The sequence below is a fragment of the Saccopteryx leptura genome, chromosome 1 (genome assembly GCF_036850995.1).
Source record: "Saccopteryx leptura isolate mSacLep1 chromosome 1, mSacLep1_pri_phased_curated, whole genome shotgun sequence".
In the NCBI taxonomy this organism is placed as follows: Eukaryota; Metazoa; Chordata; class Mammalia; order Chiroptera; family Emballonuridae; genus Saccopteryx; species Saccopteryx leptura.
The window spans coordinates 260,597,451-260,618,567 of record NC_089503.1 but is presented as its reverse complement, the minus strand read 5'-3'; the positions used below and the strand labels follow the sequence as shown (position 1 = coordinate 260,618,567).

The window sequence follows — 21,117 nt, the reverse complement described above, 5'->3', positions numbered from 1 at the left end:
ACTAAAATTTACAAAGAAAACTCTTCATCATCCTGGGCACTTGATACCACCAGGGCTTGGGGTTATTCCTCCCCCTGTTTGCAGCCTTTTTTTTTTTTTTTTAGAGAGAGGAGAGAGTTAGAGAAAGGGGGGGGGAGAAAATGGGAGCATCAATTTACAGTAGTTGCTTCCTGTTTGTACCTTGACCAGGTAAGTCCAGGGCTTTGAGCCAGCGATCTTAGCATTCCAGGTCAACATTTTATCCATTGCGCCACCACAGGTCAGGCATCTGTGCAGCCTTTTTTGAACAGTGTTCCTCAGAACATGTTGTCCCCTCCTTACCCACAGTGAGACTCCTAGATCCTACAGCAACATCAGTGAGGTGAGGCATTCTGTCCTCAAATGTTCATAAAATAGTTTCAAACTCTCAATACTAGGCAGCACACTTATTTGGTAAAGACCAAGGTATCTTTGTGTTTCTTTTTCCCTGAAAGAATTATACCTCTAAGCGTTGGCCGATGGCTCAATGGATAGAGCATTGGCCTGGCATATGGATGTCGCGGGTTTGATTCCTGATCAGGGCACACAAGAGAAGCGACCATCTGTTTCTCTTTCTCTTCCCCTTCCGCAGCCAGTGGCTCGATTGGTTCAAGTGTGGCCTCAGGTGCTGAGGATAGCTTGGTTGGTACAAGTGGATCTGCCTCAGCTGCTAAAAATATCTTGGTACTTGAGCATTGATTCCAGATAGGGTTGCTGGGTGGATCCCAGTAGGGGCACATGCAGGAGTCTGCCTCACTAGCTCCTCTCCTCTTGCCTAAAAAGAAAAAAAAGAGAATTATACCTCTAACGTGTTCAATAGTCACTCAAGTTCATGTGTGTGTGGCTGTGTCTTCAATTTGACATACATCAGGCCCTGGCCAGTTGGCCCAGTGGATAGAGTGTTGGCCTGGCATGCAAACATCCTGGGTTCAATCCCTGGTCGGCACACAAGAGAAGCGACCATTTGTTTCTCTTCCTCCCCCTCTCTCCCTTTTCTCCCTCTTCTCCTCTCAGCCAGTGGCTCAGTTGGTTTGACTTTCAGCCCCAGGTGCTGAGGATAACCTGGTTGGTCCAAGCGTCAGCCTCAGGCACTGAGAATAGCTCAGTTGATTCAAGTATCAGCCCCACACAGGGTTGTCAGGTGGATCCAGGTAAGGGCACAAGTGAGAGTTTATCTCCCCTCCTCTCACTTAAAAAGAAAAATATTGACATACAGTCAAGTTCACTTGTTCCTGTGGATATTCAACTTTAGGACCTTTTTCCTATTCTTTTTTATTTAAAAAATAAGGATAGCATTTGCATGGTTGTAAAGTAAACATTATAAAATATAAGTAAAGAGAAATGAGACCACTGTATGTTACCAGTTCACCTGTTGACAGCATTTTAGGTATTTTCGTTTTGGGATTATTACAGATAAAACTGTTGTGATGGTTGGCTCAGTGGTAGAGCGTCGGCCTGTTGTGCAGGAGTCCTGGGTTTGATTCCGGCCAGGGCACACAGGAGAAGCGTCTATCTGCTTCTCCACCCCTCCCCCTCTCTTTCCTCTCTGTCTCTCTCTTCCCCTCCTGCAGCCAAGGCTCCATTGGAGCAAAGTTGGCCCAGGCGCTGAGGATGGCTCTATAACCTCTGCCTCAGGTGCTAGAATGATTCTGGTTTCAACAGAGCAACGCCCCAGATGGAAAGAGCATCGCCCCCTGGTGGGCATGCCAGGTGGATCCCGGTCGGGCGCATGCGGGAGTTTGTCTGACTGTCTCCCCGTTTCCAACTTCAGAAAAAAAAACAAAAAACAAAAAAAAACCTGCTGTGAGCATTCATTAAGAATTAATGAATTAAGAATGTCTGTGGGGCCTGACCAGGCGGTGGCGCAGTGGATAGAGTGTCGAACTGGAATGCAGAAGGACCTAGGTTCGAGACCCCGAGGTCGCCAGCTTGAGCGCAGGCTCATCTGGTTTGAGCAACCAGCTTAGACCCAAGGTCGCTGGCTTGAGCAAGGGGTTACTCGGTCTGCTAAAGGCCCGCAGTCAAAGCACATATGAGAAAGCAATCAATGAACAGCTAAGGTGTCGCAACGGAAAAACTGATGATTGATGCTTATCTCTCTCCGTTCCTGTCTGTCCCTATCTATCCCTCTCGCTATAAATAAAATAAATAAATAAATTTAAAAATAAAAATAAAAATGTCTGTGAGCTCCTGCCTTTTTTTTTTTTTAATGTTTATTTATTGATTTTAGAGAGAGAGGAAGGAAGAGAGAGAGAGAGAAACAGGAACATCAATCTGTTTCTGTATGTGCTGGACCAGTGATCAAACCAGCAACCTCTGTGCTTCGGGACGATGTTCTAACCAACTGAGCTATCTGGCCAGGGCTGTGGGCTCCTGCTTTTATTTCTCAGAAAAATACTGACGCGGGGAAAAGCTAACTCCCATGATGCTTTTAACTTTTTTTTTTTTTTTTTGGTGGCAGAGACAGAGAGAGTCAGAGAGAGGGGCAGACAGACAGGAAGGGAGAGATGAGAAACATCAGTTCTTTGTTGCAACTCCTTAGTTGTTCATTGATTGATTTTTCATATGTGCCTTGACCGGGGGGCTACAGCAAATCAAGTGACCCCTTGCTCAATCAAGCCAGCAACATTGTGCTCAAGCTGGCAACCTCAGGGTCTTGAACCTGGTTCCTCCACATCCCAGTTCAACACTATCCACTGTGCCACCGCCTGGTCAGGCCCACATTTAACTTTTGAGAAAACTGCCAAACTTCCTTTCCACGTGATTACATCATTTTGCCTTTTCAGCAACGTGTGGAGTCCTGGTTCCTCCTGGTCCTCACCAGCACTTTCTAGTGTCCATCTTTTCAATGTCCCAGTTCTGGGAGGCGGAGGGGGTGTCCCACTGTGGTTGTCATTCCTCTGAGGACTCACGGTGCTGAGCATCTTCCAGGGTACTTATATGCTCTCTGTATTTTAGTTAAGTGTCTGTTCAGATCTTTGGCCCATTTTTTTATTGAGTTGTTTATTTACTTAGTAATGAATTTTGAGAGTTCATTACATATTTCTGATAAGTTTTTTTTTTTATCAGAAGTATGATTTGAGACATTTTCTCCCAATCTGAGACTTGTCTTCTCATTCCAGCAATATCTTCTGGAAGGTATACATTCTTAATCTTTGCCATTTCCTCTGTTGGGTTTTGGGGATTTTTCTTTCTTGATTTTAAGAGCTCTTATCTGTGATGAAGTTGTACATATTTCCTTCTTATTTTGATGTTTATTTTTCATTTTCCCTATGGGTTATTCTGTGGTGTAGACATGTATTCAAATTTCTCAAATTTTTCTCTTATTTGGATACTGAGTCATAGTTAGAATTTCCCCACATTCAGGTTATGAAGATATTTATGTAATTAATCTCTTTCAGAACTTGTATGGTTTATGGCTTGGTTTTTACATTTAGATCTCCGATGTGTGTGGGGTTATTTGGGATCAGCATGGATCCAATTTAAATACTTTTTAAAAATTCTTTATTTATTGATATTTTTAGAGTGGGGGTTGGGGAGGGAGAGAGAGAAACATTGACTTGTTTTTCCACTTATTTATGCATTTACTGGTTGATTCTTATATGTGCCCTGACCAGGGATCAAACCCACAACCTTGGTGTATCAGGGTGATGCTCTAACCAAATGAGCTACCCAGCCAGGGCCTAAATGTTTTTCTTAAAAGTTGTCCAGTTGTCCCAACACCATTTGTTGAAAAGATTGTCTTTTTTGGAGTGGTTTGAGAGTACGCCTTCATCTGATGTTGTGTTTCTGGCTTTTCTTTTGGTCTGTCCACTTATTCATGGACTAGTACCATGCTTTTTTCTTTTTTTAAAATTACAGTTGATATTCAGTATTATTAAGGTCTATAGCATAGTGGTTAGATGTTTATATAATTTACAAAGTGATCCCCTAATAACTAGTTTCACCTGGCACCATACATAGTTATTACAATATTATTGACTGTATTCCCTATGCTATATTTTACATCTCTGTAACTAATTTGCAGCTGCCAATTTGTACTTACTTTATTTTTATTTTTTATTTATTGATTTTATAGAGAAGACAAGGGAGAGAGAGAGATGGGAACATCAATTTGTTTCTGGATGTACCTGAGTATCAAACCGGCAACCTCTGCACTTTGGGATGATGCTCTAACCAACCCAGCTATCCTGAGCCAGGGCCCAATTTGTACTTCTTAATCTCAGTACCACGTTATTTTAACTGTAGAGGTGTCAAACACCTTGTAATATCTGGTAGGGCTTGTTCAGAGTTCTCCCAGATGTTTTTGCATATTTATTTTTCTGTATGAACTTTAGAATCATCTTGTCCGTATCCAGAAACAAATGATGCTCTTATTGGTATACTTTTCAACATTAATGCATTGACCAGAGGAGAACTGACATCTTCATGAGGTTGAGTCATCCTGTTCAAGAACAAGAGCTTTTTTTTTTTTAGTCCAAATGTTTTTTAGAGAGAGAGAGAAAAGCATCACTCGTTCCACCTACATGTGCCATTAATTGCTTCTTATATGTGCCCTGACTGGGACTTGAACTGATGACCTCAGAGGTCAAGCCAGCATCCACAGGATCCAGCTAGTGACCCTGGACTCGGTTGAGCAACCTTGGGTTCAAGCTGGCAACCTCGGCACTTAGGGCAACACTATCCACTGCGCCACCAGCTAGGGCATTCCAAGTGTATTTTGTATTTTCGGGCATGTTTTGTTTTTCACCAGCCAAACACCCCAGCTGTGACTATGGGTCTAGGTGTTCCTTGGACTCGGAAGCTCAGAGAAGCTTTATGGCCATCATGTTTACACAGGTTTTCTGCAGGACGTAAGGCAGGTGGTTTTGTGGTTGATACCCTTCCTCCATCTTGTACCTGGAAGTGTGAGAGGGACCCTAGAGTCATAGCAAGCACTCAAAGGTCTGGAGGGCCAGTCACATCACTAGAAGGGGATGAGCGAAGCCAGGTCCCTGGTCGTCTCTGCATATCTTGTTCCTCCACCTCCCTCCCCTGAAAAGCAATTAGGTCCACATTCTGGCTCTTCAATTTTCTCATTGCAAAGTGCACCATCAGCCATTGCTGGTAGAAAGAGGTCAGGGGTTATTCACTTCTTTGGCCTACCCCAGCTTCATTGGGTTTATTCAAACAGTTTCAGTAAATAAAAATGTTCAGAGGAGCCTGACCAGATGGTGGCACAGTGGATAGAGTGTCGGACTGGGACACGGAGGACCCAGGTTCAAAACCCTGAGGTCACTGGCTTGAGCAGAGGCTCACCAGCTTGAGCTAGGGGTCATTGGCTTGAGTGGGATCATAGACATGACCCCATGGTTGCTGACTTGAGCCCAAAGGTCGCTGGCTTGTAGCCCAAGGTCACTGGCTTGAGCAAGGGGTTACTCTGCTGTAGCCCCCAGTCAAGGCACATATGAGAAAGCAATTACTGAACAACTAAGGAGCTGCAACAAAGAAGTAATGCTTTTCATCTCTCTCCCTTTCTGTCTTTGTCCCTCTCTCTGACTCTCGCTCTGTCTCTGTCAAAAAAAAAAAAATGTTCAGAGGACTATCTGGTTAACCACTGTATGTTATCTTTGTCCTAGGTTTCTACATGACCAAAATAGCTCAGCTTTCAAATTCTATCGAAAGAAGGTATTTGAACTATGCCCATCGATTTGTTTTACGTCATCTCCACTGAACATTGACACCGGTGAGAGCACTCTAGAGCCCATGGAAGGGGAAAGTGAGTTTGCGGATGAGCCTCCTCAGCAGGAGGTTGAGCTGGAAAGCCTGGAAGTAATGCCTGAGGAGGAAGAGGATGAGGAGGAGGAGGAGGATGAGGATGAGGAGGAAGGCGAGGAGGCCTCTATTCCTGGCAGGCCCTCCCGGGATGCAGGAGGGTCTTCTGGGTCCATGGTCTCTGAGGGCAGCTCCCCCACCGATGGCCTTCCAAGTGAGGTGGCTAAGGATGGCCCGGCAGGCACACCTGTCCTATCACAGTCCTCTTCAGGGGCCTGCTTTCCTCGGAAGAGGGTCAGCAGCAAGTCTCTGAAGGTTGGCATGATTCCAGCTCCCAAGAGGCTGTGTCTCATCCAAGAGCCCAAAGGTGAGTGCCAGCATCGGTGCAGCACCCTGCAGTCTTCTGTTTAGCACTAGAGGAGGAATTAGCAGTACTTGATTGTAGAAACAGGTAGAGATGTTGCCTACCTATTTGGAAGAATTTGCTGACCCTCATACAGAAGATAACCAGCTGGCCGCTGTCACCTGCCCACCTCTGATTCCACCCATCTACCTGGACATTACCTCCCAGATCCTCCTGGACCATTCATGGGGGTCTTTGATCTTGTGTTTTTATTTATTTATTTATTTATTTATTTAATTTTATTTATTCATTTTTAGAGAGGAGAGAGAGACACACAGAGAGAGAGAGAGGAGAGAGAGAGAAGGGGGGAGGAGCTGGAAGCATCAACTCCCATATGTGCCTTGACTAGGCAAGCCCAGGGTTTCGAATCGGCGACCTCAGCATTTCCAGGTCGACGCTTTATCCACTGTGCCACCACAGGTCAGGCTGATCTTGTGTTTTTAACCTAAAACAACCCTGGTGGTTCTGCATACCACTCCAAATGTTCGTGTGAAAGTTACATTTCCAGTTGGTCTAATGTTGGCATGCTAAAGACATGCTGCCAAGTTGTCTGTGGCTTCTGGTGTCCCACATACTGCTCGGGTCTCTTATTGCTCAATTCCAGCAGGGTAAGCCCCAGCTATAAAGGGAACGAACTCTGGTCATCTCAGCCATTTCCTGCCAATGACCGTGGGTGGGGAGGTGCTCAGCTTTCTGAGCCAAGAAGGGGTAGTGACATTTGCTTAGTGACATTGAAGCGGAAGGACACAGGATAGGGCTGGTCTCATGCAGCTGTTAGCGGGAGCTGTGTGCTCTGTGGAGGCATCTCTTGCTCTCCAGTGTGGAGGGTTAAGGTTCTTATACAATTTACCAACAATAAAATGCACCCCTTTCAAGTGTTCAATTTAAGGAGTTTGAGCAAACGTGTACAGGCATGAATCCACCAGTACAGTGGAGCTGGAGCCCATCCCCAGAAAGTGTCAGCAGTCTCCCCTACCCAGTCCCAGAAACCACTTACTATTTTCTTATCTTGCCTTTTCTGGGCTTAGTAAGGGGAATAGTATCATGTGTGGCCTTTGGATAGGCTGGTCATGGCCCAGGCTACTCTTCATGCCCCCTACCCACCCAAGTGTTCACACAACCAAGCCTGGGCAGTGCTTTGAGTGTAAGGTTAATGCTGAAATACCTGTGTGAGGTGGTGGTAGTGAAGAGTGCCCTGTAATTTGTCACCTGTGTTCTACATTATTAAGACCATCACACTTACACTCAGCAGTGTCGATATAGTTTCCCACTAACAGAACTGTCACATGGTTTTTGTTTGAAAACTTTGGCATTGCAATGGATTGCTAACTGTTCTACTGAACTCTTACCACTGTCTTGCAGATGGTGGTGGTATATAAGAGAGCTTAAGTATGTCCTTCCTGGGGTAAAGTGGACTCCTTTCTATTTCCAAAACTCTCATTCCTTGAGTGCTTGATGAGACAAAAGCAGGTCTGCTGATCTCCACTTTGTCTGCAAATAATGATAACAATAATACTGTGGTTGGGGCTTTGTTTTTTTGGGTTTTGGTTTTGTTTTGTTTTGTTTTTTATGACAGAGACAGAGAGAGGGTCAGACAGGGACAGACAGGAAGGGAGAGAGATGAGAAGCATCGATTCTTTGTTGCGGCTCCTTAGTTGTTCATTGATTGCTTTCTCATATGTGCCTTGACCAAGGGGCTACAGCAGAGAGAGTGACCCCTTGCTTAAGCCAACGACCTTGGGCTCAAGCCAGTGAGTGACTTTGGGCTTCAAGCCAGAGACCTGGGGTCATATCTATGACCCCCCACTCAAGCCAGTGATCCCCGTGCTCTAGCTGGTGAGCCTGCACTCATACCGGGTGAGCCTGCGCTCAAGCCAGTGACCTTGAGGCTTTGAACCTGGGTCCTCTGCATCCCAGTTCGATGCTCTATCCACTGCGCCACTACCTGGTCAGGCTGATTGGGGCTTTGTATAACATTATTGTTTTTGCTGGAAAGTTCTGGTGTGAATTTTAATTCTCTATCACTGGGATTGTCACAGTGACTTTGGAGGGCATAAATAGCATTGCAAATAGTTCAGGGTGTTTTGTTTTGTTTTATGTGAGGGGGAGGAGACAGAGACAGACAGGAAGGGAGAGAGATGGGAAGCATCAACTCATAGTTGCAGCACCTTAGTTGTTCATTGATTGCTTTCTCATATGTGCCTTGACCAAAGGGCTTCAGCCAAGCCAGTGACTCCTTGCTCAAGCCAGCGACCTTTGAGTTCAAGCCAGCTACCATGGGGTTATGTCTATGATCCCATGCTCAAGCCAGCGACCTTGGGGTTTGGAACCTGGGTCCTCAGTGTCCCAGGCCAATGCTATAGCTAGCTACCTCATCCCCACCTGGTCAGGCTGCACATAGTTCATTTATGAGGCAAAGTATATTCCTGAAGTCATGGAACATTATGCGTATGTTTGGTCCATCATCATAAATATAGGCATCTTGGCCCTGGCCGGTTGGCTCAGTGGTAGAGCGTTGGCCTGGCGTGCAGGAGTCCTGGGTACGATTCCTGGCCAGGGCACACAGGAGCAGCACCCATCTGCTTTTCCACCCCTCCCCCTCTCCTTCCTCTCTGTTTCTCTCTTCCCCTCCCGCAGCCAAGGCTCCATTGGAGCAAAATTGGCCCGGGTGCTGAGGATGGCTCTGTGGCCTCTGCTTCAGGAGCTAGAATGGCTCTGGTTGCAACAGAGCAATGCCCCAGATGGGCAGAGCATCGCCCCCTGGTGGGCATGCCAGGTGGATCCTGGTCAGGCGCATGTGGGAGTCTGTCTGACTGCCTCTCCATTTCCAACTTCAGAAAAATACAAAAAAAAAAAAAAGAAAAGCCTGACCAGGCGGTGGCGCAGTAGATAGAGCGTCAGACTGGGATGTGGAAGACCCAGGTTCGAGACCCCGAGGTTGCCAGTTTGAGCGCGGGCTCATCTGGCTTGAGCAAAAAGCTCGCCAGCTTGGACCCAAGGTCGCTGGCTTGAGCAAGGGGTTATTTGGTCTGCTGAAGGTCCACGGTCAAGGCACATATGAGAGAGCAATCAATGATCAACTAAGATGTCGCAATGTGCAACGAAAAACTAATGATTGATGCTTCTCATCTCTCCGTTCCTGTCTGTCTGTCCCTGTCTATCCCCCACTCTGATTCTCTCTCTGTCTCTGTAAAAAAATAATAATAAAATAAATAAATAAATATAGGCATCATACATACACACACACACACACACACACACACACACACACATACATACATACATTTTTTTTTTGAGAGGAGGGGTGACAGAGACAGACTCCTGCATGCACCCCTACCGGGAAGCCCAGCAAGCCCCCTATAGGGCGATGCTCTGTCTGTCTGGGGGATTGCTCCATTGCTCAGCAACTGAGCACTTCTTAGCACCTGAGATGGAGGCCATGAAGCCATTCTCACTGCCCAGGGCCAACTCACTCCAATAGAGCCATGGCTGTGGGAGGAGAAGAGGGGGTAAAGGGAGGGAAGCAGATGGGCACTTCTCCTGTGTGCCCTGACCACTAATCAAACCCGGAACATTCACATGCTGGGCCAATGCTCTACCACTGAGCCAACCAGCCAGGGCCGGCAAGAAGAGTATCTTACAGCAAGGAACCTTCATTTGAGCCCATGTGTTCAGCTTCTGTGCTCCATGTCACATGGTTCCTGAGAGAAGCCAGGCCACACAGCTGGCCTTCTGTCAGCAAAGGGGTATTAGCCAAAAGTGCAGCATTCTCATTTTTCTCTCTCAGAAACATGGGGAAAGTGCACATAGGTGTGTATATATGTTTCTTTTGTCTTCCAGTTCACGAACCAGTTCGCATTGCCTATGATAGGCCTCGGGGTCGTCCCATGTCCAAAAAGAAGGTGAGCATGACTCTTTGTGAGTCCTCGTTTGATGTAGTCAGTTGGATTTTGTCAAGATTGTCAAAGGACACTGGCTTGTGATTAAGCTGTGCTCATACTTCATATGGGGTTTGAAAGTACAGAGCAAAACAAATGCCCTTTCTCTCCAGCTTTTGAAGGCTGTTCAGCTTTGTCCAAAGCACAGGAGGGTGGTCCGTTTAACAGATAGTTGGGGCCTGATATATTCAGTGGAATGGAGAGATTAACAAGTAATATTTTGGTCCTCAAGAGATTCAGATTTAGTGGACTGTAATGTGATTTAAAAAGCAGTTAAGCTGAGAATATGTAAAACTGGTTGGCACCTCCTATGAATCGGGACCACCCTGAGGCAGCAGTGAGCAGGACCAAAATGTGTGTGACTAGGTCAGGAGGCGGGTGCTGTGGGTATAGAAAAGCAGTTTAACGGGAAATAAGGTGAGGTCAAGGTGCCCTTTAAGCGTTAGGGCCTGGGAGAGACCCAAGGTGGTCATGAGTCAGCTAGGAGCTCTTTGGACCAGAGTGGAATGATGAGGATGGGGAGGTGAGGAAGTAGAAGGTGGTGGGGTGGGGATTCAGGTCATGTATGCCTATAGACAGATGTCTGCTCTGTGGCCCTTCTCTGAGAAAGGCCCATGGGGACCCACGGTGGGGTTTAGGTGGAAGACGTGTAGCCACTGTGGTTGCTGTGTTGAGAGCAAACTATGGGGTAGAGCCAGTCAGAGCCGGGGACAGGAAGGGTGAAGGTAGACCTGGTAGGACTCACAGATGAATTGGATGTGGAACAGCAAAAGCCAAGAGTCCAGGGCGACCCCACGGTTGTTGGCCTGGGCAGTTAGAAGGATGAAATTGCCACTGGCTGAACTGGGGAGCCCCTGTGTGGAGCAGGTCACCAGAAGAAGATGGAGGTGAATTCCAGATGGCCAGGTGAAGTCATCCGGGACACATGGAGACATCACAGGTCCCTAGAAGTCAGGGAGGTGAGTGGGGAGCTGGGAGTTCTCTGCTGGTGGTGAGGAAAGTTCATGCGGTGGCCCCCAATGAGTCAGAGGCATTCGAAGTGTACCACATCAGTCTCAGCAGCCAGATGAAGCATCATTCTGACCCCAGCTACAAGAGGAGGAGGGGCCTCCCTGCACCTGGAGTTCATGGTCCTGCTCGTGCACTTGGTTTTAAGCTGAGTCAGCACCAGGTACTCATCTGATGGCCTGGGTGAGGTTGTAGCCTGGTGAGGGCAGCTGGGACCAGGCTTGGCTGGCTACCTAATCTTGGAGTGTAACTCCTGAGCCTCCATCTATGTATACATCTGTTGCATGGGGCAGTTATAACTGCCCTGCAAGTAGAAGATATCTTGAGGATTAAACAAAATGCATTAACTTTGTGTGCATTGCACACCTCAGCCCAAGGAGAGTATACAGGGTGATTCTTCAACACAGATTTAATGCTTACAAGATCTGTCAGTTCTGTCCAGGCCAAGCTGACCCCTGTTCTTCCCATTGTTCCCACCAAGTGCTTTCCTGTAGGGGAGCAGGCCTGCCTTTTGAGGACTCTTGGCCCACCTTTGCCCTGCCTTCCCCACCATTCACTCACCTTAGCTGTTGTTTTCTGGGCCTGTGAAGGCATGATAGGCACCCCTTGTCATCTCAGTGGCAGGTTCCATCTCCACTGTCCTCCAGCTCATTTCCTAATGGTGGCCACCCCTACCAGCACTAGCAGCTCCTTCCTGCCCATCTTTCCCCTGGTTTTCCCATGGCCTTCAACCTGCGTACATCTCTCCTGCACTGTCCCTTCTTCCTGCCTCAGCCAACAGCAAGCTCTTCTCTCCTTTGCATCTCTCTTTAAACATCCTGCAGACGAACTCTGGCCTACCATCCTGCCAAGACCCTCAACTCCAGGCTCCTCCAGATTTGTTTAGTAACTCATGTTTGTATGCACACACATGCTGCTTCATTCCTCAGGGAGTACTTCCCTTCCTCTCACTGCTCTCTCAGTGCCTCTCTAGATTGTTTGTCTCTTCTAGGGTGAGAGCTGGGGAGGTTACCATGGCTTGACCATAAGTGTCTGGGGAGTCAGAGGGTGTCAGTGCTGGACCATGCTGGAGACCCTCGTTCTAGGCATATTGCTGCAACCTACATGCTACACTCTGCTTTCTTCTCAGAAACCCAAGGACTTTGACTTCGCCCAGCAAAAGCTGACCGACAAGAACCTGGGGTTCCAAATGCTGCAGAAGATGGGATGGAAGGAAGGCCATGGCCTGGGCTCCTGTGGGAAAGGCATCAGGGAACCCGTTGGCATGTATGCAGCAGGCACTTAGGGCTGGGGGGTGGGTAGGATGTTGTGCTTGTGCCTGGAAGAAGCTTTCTTTGGGATTCTGGTCCTAAGTCCTTTCACCTGCAGCCTAACTCTTTTTTTTTTTTTTTTTTTTTTTTTTAATTTTAATTTTTATTTTTTACAGAGAAGAGAGTGAGTCAGAGAGAGGGATAGACAGGGACAGACAGACAGAAACGGAGAGATGGGAAGCATCAATCATTAGTTTTTCATTGCGCGTTGCAACACCTTAGTTGTTCATTGATTGCTTTCTCATATATATGTGCCTTGACCACGGGCCTTCAGCAGACCAAGTAACCCCTTGCTGGAGCCAGCGACCGTGGGTTCAAGCTGGTGGGCTTTTCCTCAAACCAGATGAGCCCGCACTCAAGCTGGTGACCTCGGGGTCTTGAACCCGGGCCCTCTGCATCCCATTCCGACACTCTATCCACTGCGCCACCGCCTGGTCAGGCTGCAGCCTAACTCTTGATTCCTCTTGTGATGAACATGATTTCAGGTTGGCAGATGTGTGTTTTAAGCAAAGAGAATTTTTAGATCAGATGAGAAGCAGACATTTCCTTACACAGGTTTTCACCCTGCGCTTTGCCGTGTTTGTATAGACTATTTCAATGGCTTCTTGCCCCTGGCATTTTGGGCAAATTGTCATAAAACTTGGTGATTCTGACCCTGGCTGGGTGGCCCAGTCCCAATATTACTTCCTCAGAAGAGTGTTTTTTTGAAAATAAAATAAAAGCATGACCAGGCGGTGGTGCAATGTATAGAGTGTCAGACTGGGATGCAAAGGATCCAGGTTCGAAACCCCAGCCAAGGTCGCCAGCTTGAGCAAGGGATCAGTCGCTATGCTGTAGCCCCCTCTACCCCATCAGGGCATATGAGAGAAAGCAGTCAATTAACAACTAAGGAACTGCCACAAAGATTGCTTCCCATCTCTTTCCCTTCCTGTCTGTCTGTCCCTATCTGTCCCTTTCTCTGTCTCTCTGTCTCTGTCACAAAAAAATAAAAAAATAAAAGTAAATACAGCCTGACCAGGCAGTGGCGCAGTGGATAGAGTGTCGGACTAGGATGTGGAGGACCCAGGTTCGAGACCCCGAGGTCACCAGCTTGAGCAAGGGGTTACTCGGTCTGCTGTAGCCCCAGGGTCAAGGCACATATGAGAAAGCAGTCAATGAACAACTATAAGGTGTTGCAACAAAAAACTAATGATTAATGCTTCTCATCTCTCTCCGTTCCTGTCTGTCTGTCCCTATCTATCCCTCTCTCTGACTCTCTCTCTGTCTCTGTAAAAAAAAAAAAAAAAAGTAAATACAAATGATAATAAAAACACTGGTGATTCTGGATAGTAGTTACACCAAGAAGCTTTTTTCATTTTCTGGGAACCCATATACAATCCTGCCAGGGTAGAAGCTGGCCCAGAATTGGTTAAGCCCATTAATACCCAGCAAGCATTTCATTTATAACTGAGTTTAGCACCTGTTGGGGGTGCTTTCTGCTATAATCAGGGCTCTGGAGTACCTGCACAGGTGAGTGCCCCATTCTCCTGCAGATCACATCTGCACTTGACCTCTCCATTGCCATCACTGTGATGCATCCCACATAATTCTGTCCACTTGATTGCTTAAGCCATTTCCAGTATCCTGGTGGCCAGGTCTAGATACAAGTGTGGCTAACTCTCTGTTTTGCTCCTTAGGGGAACAGCCTCAGAAGGGGAGGGGTTGGGTGCCGACGGGCAGGAGCACAAGGAAGACACGTTTGATGTTTTCCGTCAGCGGATGATGCAGATGTACAGACACAAACGGGCCAACAAATAGGTATGTGCACAAGCTGGCATTTTGGGCATCCTGCTAAGCTGACAGCTGGCATTTTGATATGCAGCAATGGTTCCTCCTGAAAAGTCAGTGTTCGCCCATGCCCCAAAACCGGACATCAAAATTTCACACTCCCAAAAAACAAAAAAATTATTTGAGGGAAACTAAAAGAGTCTTTGGATGCAGATCTTTACCCCCCTTCCAGATTTGGCTGAAGGAGTGAGTCTCATACTCACCAAGCACAGCTGCATGTGGCCTACTTACAGGGCCTTGGCAGAGGGCTCCCAGGCTGACAGAAGTAGCCTTGCCTCCCCCAGTATAAGGATGACCTGGAAGCTGGCCACAAAGGACAGTCCCTCTGTTTCCTGCTCTGAGGATCTTCAAATCCTTTTCCTACTGAAAGGCCTTGGCCCTGTGAAAATTCTCATCTTTCTCCTCTCTTTTTAGTTTCCTTCCCCACCTGTAATTTCCAACTCAGTTTTGAACAGAATCATTCTCTCCTTGACTAGATGAAAACCATTGGTGAGAAAGATAAGCCTTGAAGCAGCAATTACTCTAAAAATGCCACCTCTGCCCCGGATCCACACTGGAGCCAGAGCCCAAGTTGGTTTGGTGTGTACATGAAAAACATCTCTGCAGTTTCTGATTCAGAGATTCTGCTGGTTTTTCTTTTTATTAAAGAAAAAAGAATGCACCATTTCTAATCTGCTGTTGACTTTCCTCCTTTTCCAAGTGCTTTCGGCAGCAAATCCCTGAGTCTTTCTTGGTTCTCTCAGAAGGTGGTGCTGCCACGGTGGTACCAGCGTCTTTAGTGCTCAGGAACCAGTTCCATCCAGGGCACCATCCACAGTGCTCTCCAAAGTGTTCTGTTAGCAAACTTGATGCTGCAATGATTACCAATTGTGTTTTCTTGTTTCCAGAATTTAAATAGGGTGTAATTTGTACTCCAGCATCACAGCCTCTGGGTGGGAGCTCTGAAGCTCTGAACAAGTGGAGATACTTGATTCCATGGATGTTATTCATGGATTCTCATCTCTTAAATGCATCCCAAGAGGCTTAACAAAATTTAGCAACAATGTAACATGGTTGTATTCAGTGGGGAGTAGTTACTACACTGATAAAACTTCCCCCAAACTTGTACAGTGGTGCCTTGACACATGAGCACTTTAAATCACGAGCAGTTTGAGAGACAAGCAACCGCTCGTGGGATTTTTTTAGTTTAAGTCATGAGCGGATATTTGAATCACAAGCTTCCGCCACCCTCCACTAGATGGCCTGCCAAATGTTCTGAAAGGGAGGAAGAAACAAACTTCCCTGGAAAGGTTTTTGTTGAAACAGCCTCTAAGTGAAAGCGAGAGAAGTGTGGCAAAAAAGCCAAAAGTCAGTGAAAGAAAATGATGATAATTAAGCAAAGTAAAAAAATAGCAAATTAAGTTTAGCGATAAAGTTACATATTGTACCTAGTGTGTAAGTTAAATTTTGCAATTTGCAATTAAATGTAGCATTAAGTGTGTAGAGAGTAAGTTATGTTAAGCAATAGCACACGAAATGAAAACTTCCTCCGCCAGTCTCTTTCCCCTCACCGGCATCTTTGCCTGACCTTGAAGGTAAATACACTTCATAAACCAGTTTATTTATTTACATTCTCTCTTATTATGTATATATATATATATATATATATATATATATATATATATATATGTATTTGTTAAAAAGTACATTTTCTGCCTGACCTCTGGTGGCACAGTGGATAAAGCGTCGACCTGGAAATGCTGAAGTCGCTGGTTCGAAACCCTGGGCTTGCCTGGTCAAGGCACATATGGGAGTTGATGCTTCCAGCTCCTCCCCCCCTTCTCTCTCTCTCTCTCTCTCCCTCTCTGTCTTTCTTTCTCTCTTCTCTAAGAATGAATAAATAAAATTTAAAAAAAAAAAAAAAAAAAAAAAAGTACATTTTCTTATTTAAAAGCATATAAAACAAAAAAATGTATGTGGTGTTTGGGGGCCAGAACGGATTAATTGCATTCCTATTAATTTAAATGGGGAAATTTGATTTGATACATGAGCAATTTCGGTCACGAGCTTGACCATGAAACGAATTAAACTTGTGTGTCAAGGTACCACTGTACTTCTCTTTAGAATCCACAAAGAAAGCTATGTTTGGATTATATTTATTGATTTGAGAGAGAGAGAGAAGGAGGGAAAAGCAGGAAGCATCAACTTGTAGTAGTTGTTTCTTGTATGTACCTTGACCAGGCAAGCCCAGTAGAAAGCTACAGTTTGATTTTTCTCTTTAAACCACATAAGGAGTCTCCTACAAAACAATCTGGGTAAACTCTACAGGATTTCATATTTTGTGTGTGTGAGAGTGGAGAGAGTTTGGTTAAAGTCCTTTTTACAGAATAGAAAGGATCCTCTTGGGGTGGGCTCCACAGCTTATGGCTATTTCAAGCTGTATGATTGCCACCCCTGCCAGCTTCTGCTGATGCTTTGCAACTACATGTTAAAGTCTCAGGCTGTGGGAATCTCAACCTTTCTTCCTAAAGCAGCAGTGTTGAAGGTTTAAATATGTGCTGAAGTCTGGGCAGCTTGGTCGTACTGACAATACAAGCTTGAGGAACACAGCAGTGAATTACCTTAGCCGCTGCTATTAACTGTTAAGAAATCCTTGCTTTCTCAGAGCACAGACCTCCCAGCTGTAGTCCTGCTCCTCTGGTTCTGTCTTGTCTATCTGTCCTGCAATTCACATGGCATGTAGCCTGCCTGGTGCCGTCTCTCTTCATGACAGGTGTAGTCCCCAGTTCTCTGCTTGCTTCTGATCACTTATGTTGCTTTGGCATCTGGCAGATTTCTATGGCCATGGCAGTGCTAGTGTCCTTCAGTGAGGTGAACCAGCATGCAAAGGTGCTGTGGTTTGGGAGAACCACGCCTGTGGACATTCATCTTCTGCTCCTCTCTTTCCTGATTGTTTCATCAGCCTTCCATGTTGGCTGTGGGTTGGGCCGCAAAATGGAACTCCTAAGAACAGGGCCTTAGTCACCTATGACCTTTCACCTAGTACCTGTTGGCCTGGATAAGGCATGCATCCTCCAGCACATTTTCTCTCTTTGAGCATAGCTCTGTCATCTGGTTCACTCTGTCTCAGTTTGTTCATTCTTGGCTTTCTCGGCTTTTATTCAAAAGTAAAATAAAATGCTTTAGGAATTCACAGTGTGAGCCCTGCCCCCACAGCCTCCTGCCATTCCTCCTGGGGACATCCTGTTTTGAGCTGACACTGTTTGTGAGCCTTTGGCAAATATTAAAGAAAACAGCTACTTGAGCCTACATAGTCTTCTGTCACTTAAGTGACACTTCTCCTGTGGAGTCAACGTTGAGGCATTGCGGGCGTCGGGGCGGAGGCGGAGCATGATGGTGTGTCCTGTGCCGCTGCCTGCTGGAGGTCAGTGCATGATGGCCCTCTGTGCCACCTTGCTCTCTCAGCAGTGGCCACTCTGCAGGGAACTTGCAAGTGCGTGTGCGGGTGTGTGGCCTTGTCAAAGTCACAGTATATTTTCTGTCATTCTAGTTCCAGGGTCTCTCCTGTGAGGACGACAGGCATCCGGAAAGTGCTAACTCACCACTTTGGGTGCTTACTGTCTCTGGCTTGTTTCCATCACTGGAAATCAGATAGAGAATTTTAGTGGTTTTGGTCCTTGGTAAACCTAGAAGACATTTGTGATGTTACAAAGCAGAAGTTTTTGTTTTGTTTTTAATCTAAGAAGTTGTGAATGTTAATCATTTAGCAGTTATAATAAATGTAGAAAAAAACAACCTTCCATGGTCTCTATTGATGTATTTATAAAACCAGGTAGTTAGGGGCACATGATAGATGTGGTTCCTACATGGAACCAGATCATAAACACTTTACCTTGGAGCATGCCCTTTATCTGCCGGGGTGGGACCCTAGTCAATCCCCAGGAAAGGCCAGAAAGTGCTGAGAGCAGGTAGTGATCAGGACCCAGCACAGGGTGGGGTGGGGGTAGGGCTGGGAACAGGAACCCACCTTTGAGAGGGTATTGTGATGTGGGAGCCCTGCTTTAGCAGCCTATGACTGCCTGTCCCCATCAAGGTCTTACCTGCTTCCAGGGTTGGGATTCCAGCTGCCAGATATAGACCAAGGTATAGCTAGTCCTCCTTCTGACCAAGAAGCCAACTTATGGGTGTCTTCAAAGCTCCCTGCTGTTCCTATGTGCTGTTAGCCTGTGTCTGCTGCTTCTACCAGTTGTCCCTGGCCCTTCAGCTTTGGTGAGATGCCAAAGGACACAGCAGGGGGGTAAGCCCAGCAAGTATGGCCCTGCAGGGACCTCTACCAGAGCATGTCATGACAGGCAGGAGCCAGGCTGCAGATGTACTTAGGGTAGCAGGGAACCTGGGAAGGATTTATGTGTGTGTGTGTGGGGGGGGCTGTCTTTTGGCAGATTAGAGGGAGACAGATGAGATAGGGCTACTTAGGAAGCTGATGTGGGACCTCTGAGCCTCCCTTCTCCCCACTGTGTTCTGAAGAACACTCAGGTGAGATGGGGGCCCATTTGACCATGATGAAAGCTACTGTCAGCCCAGAACCGCCACAGTTTTGCCTTCATCTTCACCAGAGTCTGGGAGGCAGGTGTGCCACCCCCTGAGAAAGTTACCCAAAACCTATAACCTTACCCACCCCTTCTGGAGAGACTAGAGATAGAGGATGAGCAGCAGTTGGAATTGTTCTCCAGTACCCTTCCCCAGCTCCCTTTTCACCAGCAGACTGGTGAAGATGACTTAGAGGAGGACATCCTATATAGTGTTCTCCAGCCAGGGACATGGCACTGCTTTGACCTTTGGCTGGTCATTCTACATCAGGCCTCTGTTTCCCCTCTGCCATCTGGGAAGGATTTTTTTTTTTTTTTTTTTGTAACAGACAGAAGGACAATTACAATTAGGGACAGACGGGAAGGGAGAGAGACGAGAAGCATCAATTCTTCATTGCAGCCCCTTGGTTCATTGATTGCTTTCTCATATGTCTTGACCAAGGGGCTATATACAGCAGAGCGAGTGACCCCTTTCTCAAGCCAGCAACCTTGGGCCCAAGCCAGTGACCTTGGGCTTCAAGCCAGCAACATTTGGGTTTAAGCCAGTGACTATGAGGTCATGTCTGATCCACACTCAAGCCAGCGACCCCATGCTCAAGCTGGTGAGCCCATGCTCAGGCCAGCTACCTTGGAGCTTTGAACCTGGATCCTCTGCGTCCCAGTTCGACGCTCTATCCACTGTGCCACCACCTGACCAGGCTGGGAAGAATTTCTTCTAGTTCAACAGGTAAAATTTCCTCTGCTACCTTGTAATTTAGGGCTAACTGGGGCCTAAATATGCCATGCCTCTCCCTTCTCCCCTCCTAGGTCTCCTAGACAGCCCAGGGCCCTGTGAGAGGTAGGGTGTGCTGCCAGAGGCACTAGTCTTAACTTTGGTTTTGGAGGGTTTTTTGTTTCTTTGTTTTAGTTTTCACATTTTTATTGGGGGCTTGTCAGTAGAGGTGTTTACAGTTTCTTCATCCACTCCAAGCTTGGGCCCTAAGGATTCTGGGGGTGGCTGGGCATGTTGGGCATGTTCCCATCATCCTGGACTGGCACTGGGTAGTTTTAGGGTTTGTCCTGGTTGACTATGGCTGCATGCTTGGTGTAAGGGCTGAAGGGGGCAGAATTATACTAAGACCCTGTTGGTGAAGGACACAACCAGCACACCAACTTCTTAGCCAAGACCGCCTCCTCCTTTCTTTTTTTTAATACAGATTTATTTTTTTATTTTTTTATTGTAGTGAGAGAGGAAGGAAGAGAGAGAAAGACAGGAACACTGAGCTGTTCCTGTATATGCTCTGACCGGGGATTGAACCGGCAACCTTTGCTTTGGTATGATGCTCTAACCAACTGAGCTATCCAGCCAGGGCTTCCCAGGCATTCTTTTTTTTTTTTTTTTTTTTTTTTTTGACAGAGACAGTGCATCAGAAAGACAGATAGGGACAGCCAGGAAAGGAGATAGATGCGAAGCATCAATTCTTTGTTGCAGCTCCTTAGTTGTTCAGTGACTGATTTCTCATTTGTGCCTTGGCCAGGGGCGGGAGGGACTACAGCAGAGCAAGTGACCCCTTTGCTCAAACCAGCAACCATTGGGTCATGTCTGTGATCCCATGCTCAAGCCAGCAAACCTTTTCTCAAGCTGATGAGCTTTGCTCAAGCCAGATGAGCCCGCACTCAAGCCGGCGACCTCAGGGTTTCGAACCTGGGTCCTCCTCATCCCAGTCTGATGTTCCATTCATTGTGCCACTGCCTGGTCAGGCTGCCCAAGTATTCTTGAAGGCGGCAAGTCTCCCAACTTTGCATCTTGGTCTCAGTGGCAGCGCCACCCACCATTGAATAAATATTTGATGGAAAACAGTGAATAAGTGCACTTTGTACAATATCTTGGTTTCCAGTCTTGAGTTTTAAAGCAGGTCTTTGTTTTGTATCCATGTGTGTACATCTATACACATGTGCAATAGATGTGTGCATAATATTTGCAGACATGCATACTCAAGTAACACAGGTACATTTGCTTTGTAAAAGATAAAAAAGTAAAACCCCAATATATGCTGAATGAAGCACAAAGGTTTACCCTTTCCCCACTCTCACATATCAATGAAATTAATTATAAAATTAAATAGGTTTTTATGCCTGACCGGTAGTGGTACAGTGGATAGAGTGTCAATCTGGGGCACTGAGGACCCAGGTTCAAAACTCTGAGGTTACTGGCGTGAGTGTGGGATCATCAACATGATCCCAAGGTCACTGGCTTGAGCAAGTAGTCACTAACTCAGAATTAGTCCCGTAGTCAAGGCACGTATAAAAAG

At 46.5% G+C, this 21,117-nt stretch overlaps 1 protein-coding gene across 5 annotated transcripts in view; it reads left to right on the top strand.

Annotated features, from left to right (window-relative positions):
• Positions 1–18,056, top strand: part of SUGP2 (SURP and G-patch domain containing 2) — a 37,309-nt gene extending 19,253 nt beyond the window's left edge. Inside the window, exons 7-12 of one of the 5 annotated variants that reach the window (XM_066350543.1) lie at positions 5,637–6,139; positions 10,016–10,077; positions 12,251–12,387; positions 14,108–14,228; positions 17,454–17,661; positions 17,788–18,056. In XM_066350543.1, the coding sequence (XP_066206640.1) occupies positions 5,637–6,139; positions 10,016–10,077; positions 12,251–12,387; positions 14,108–14,228 (823 nt within the window). In that variant the 3' untranslated portion in view covers positions 17,454–17,661; positions 17,788–18,056. Of the gene's footprint in view, positions 1–5,636; positions 6,140–10,015; positions 10,078–12,250; positions 12,388–14,107; positions 14,229–14,734; positions 14,925–17,453; positions 17,662–17,787 lie in introns of those variants that run through there. The other 4 variants (XM_066350565.1, XM_066350521.1, XM_066350554.1 and 1 more) reach the window with 4 other exon arrangements.
• The last annotated feature ends 3,061 nt before the right edge of the window (positions 18,057–21,117 follow it).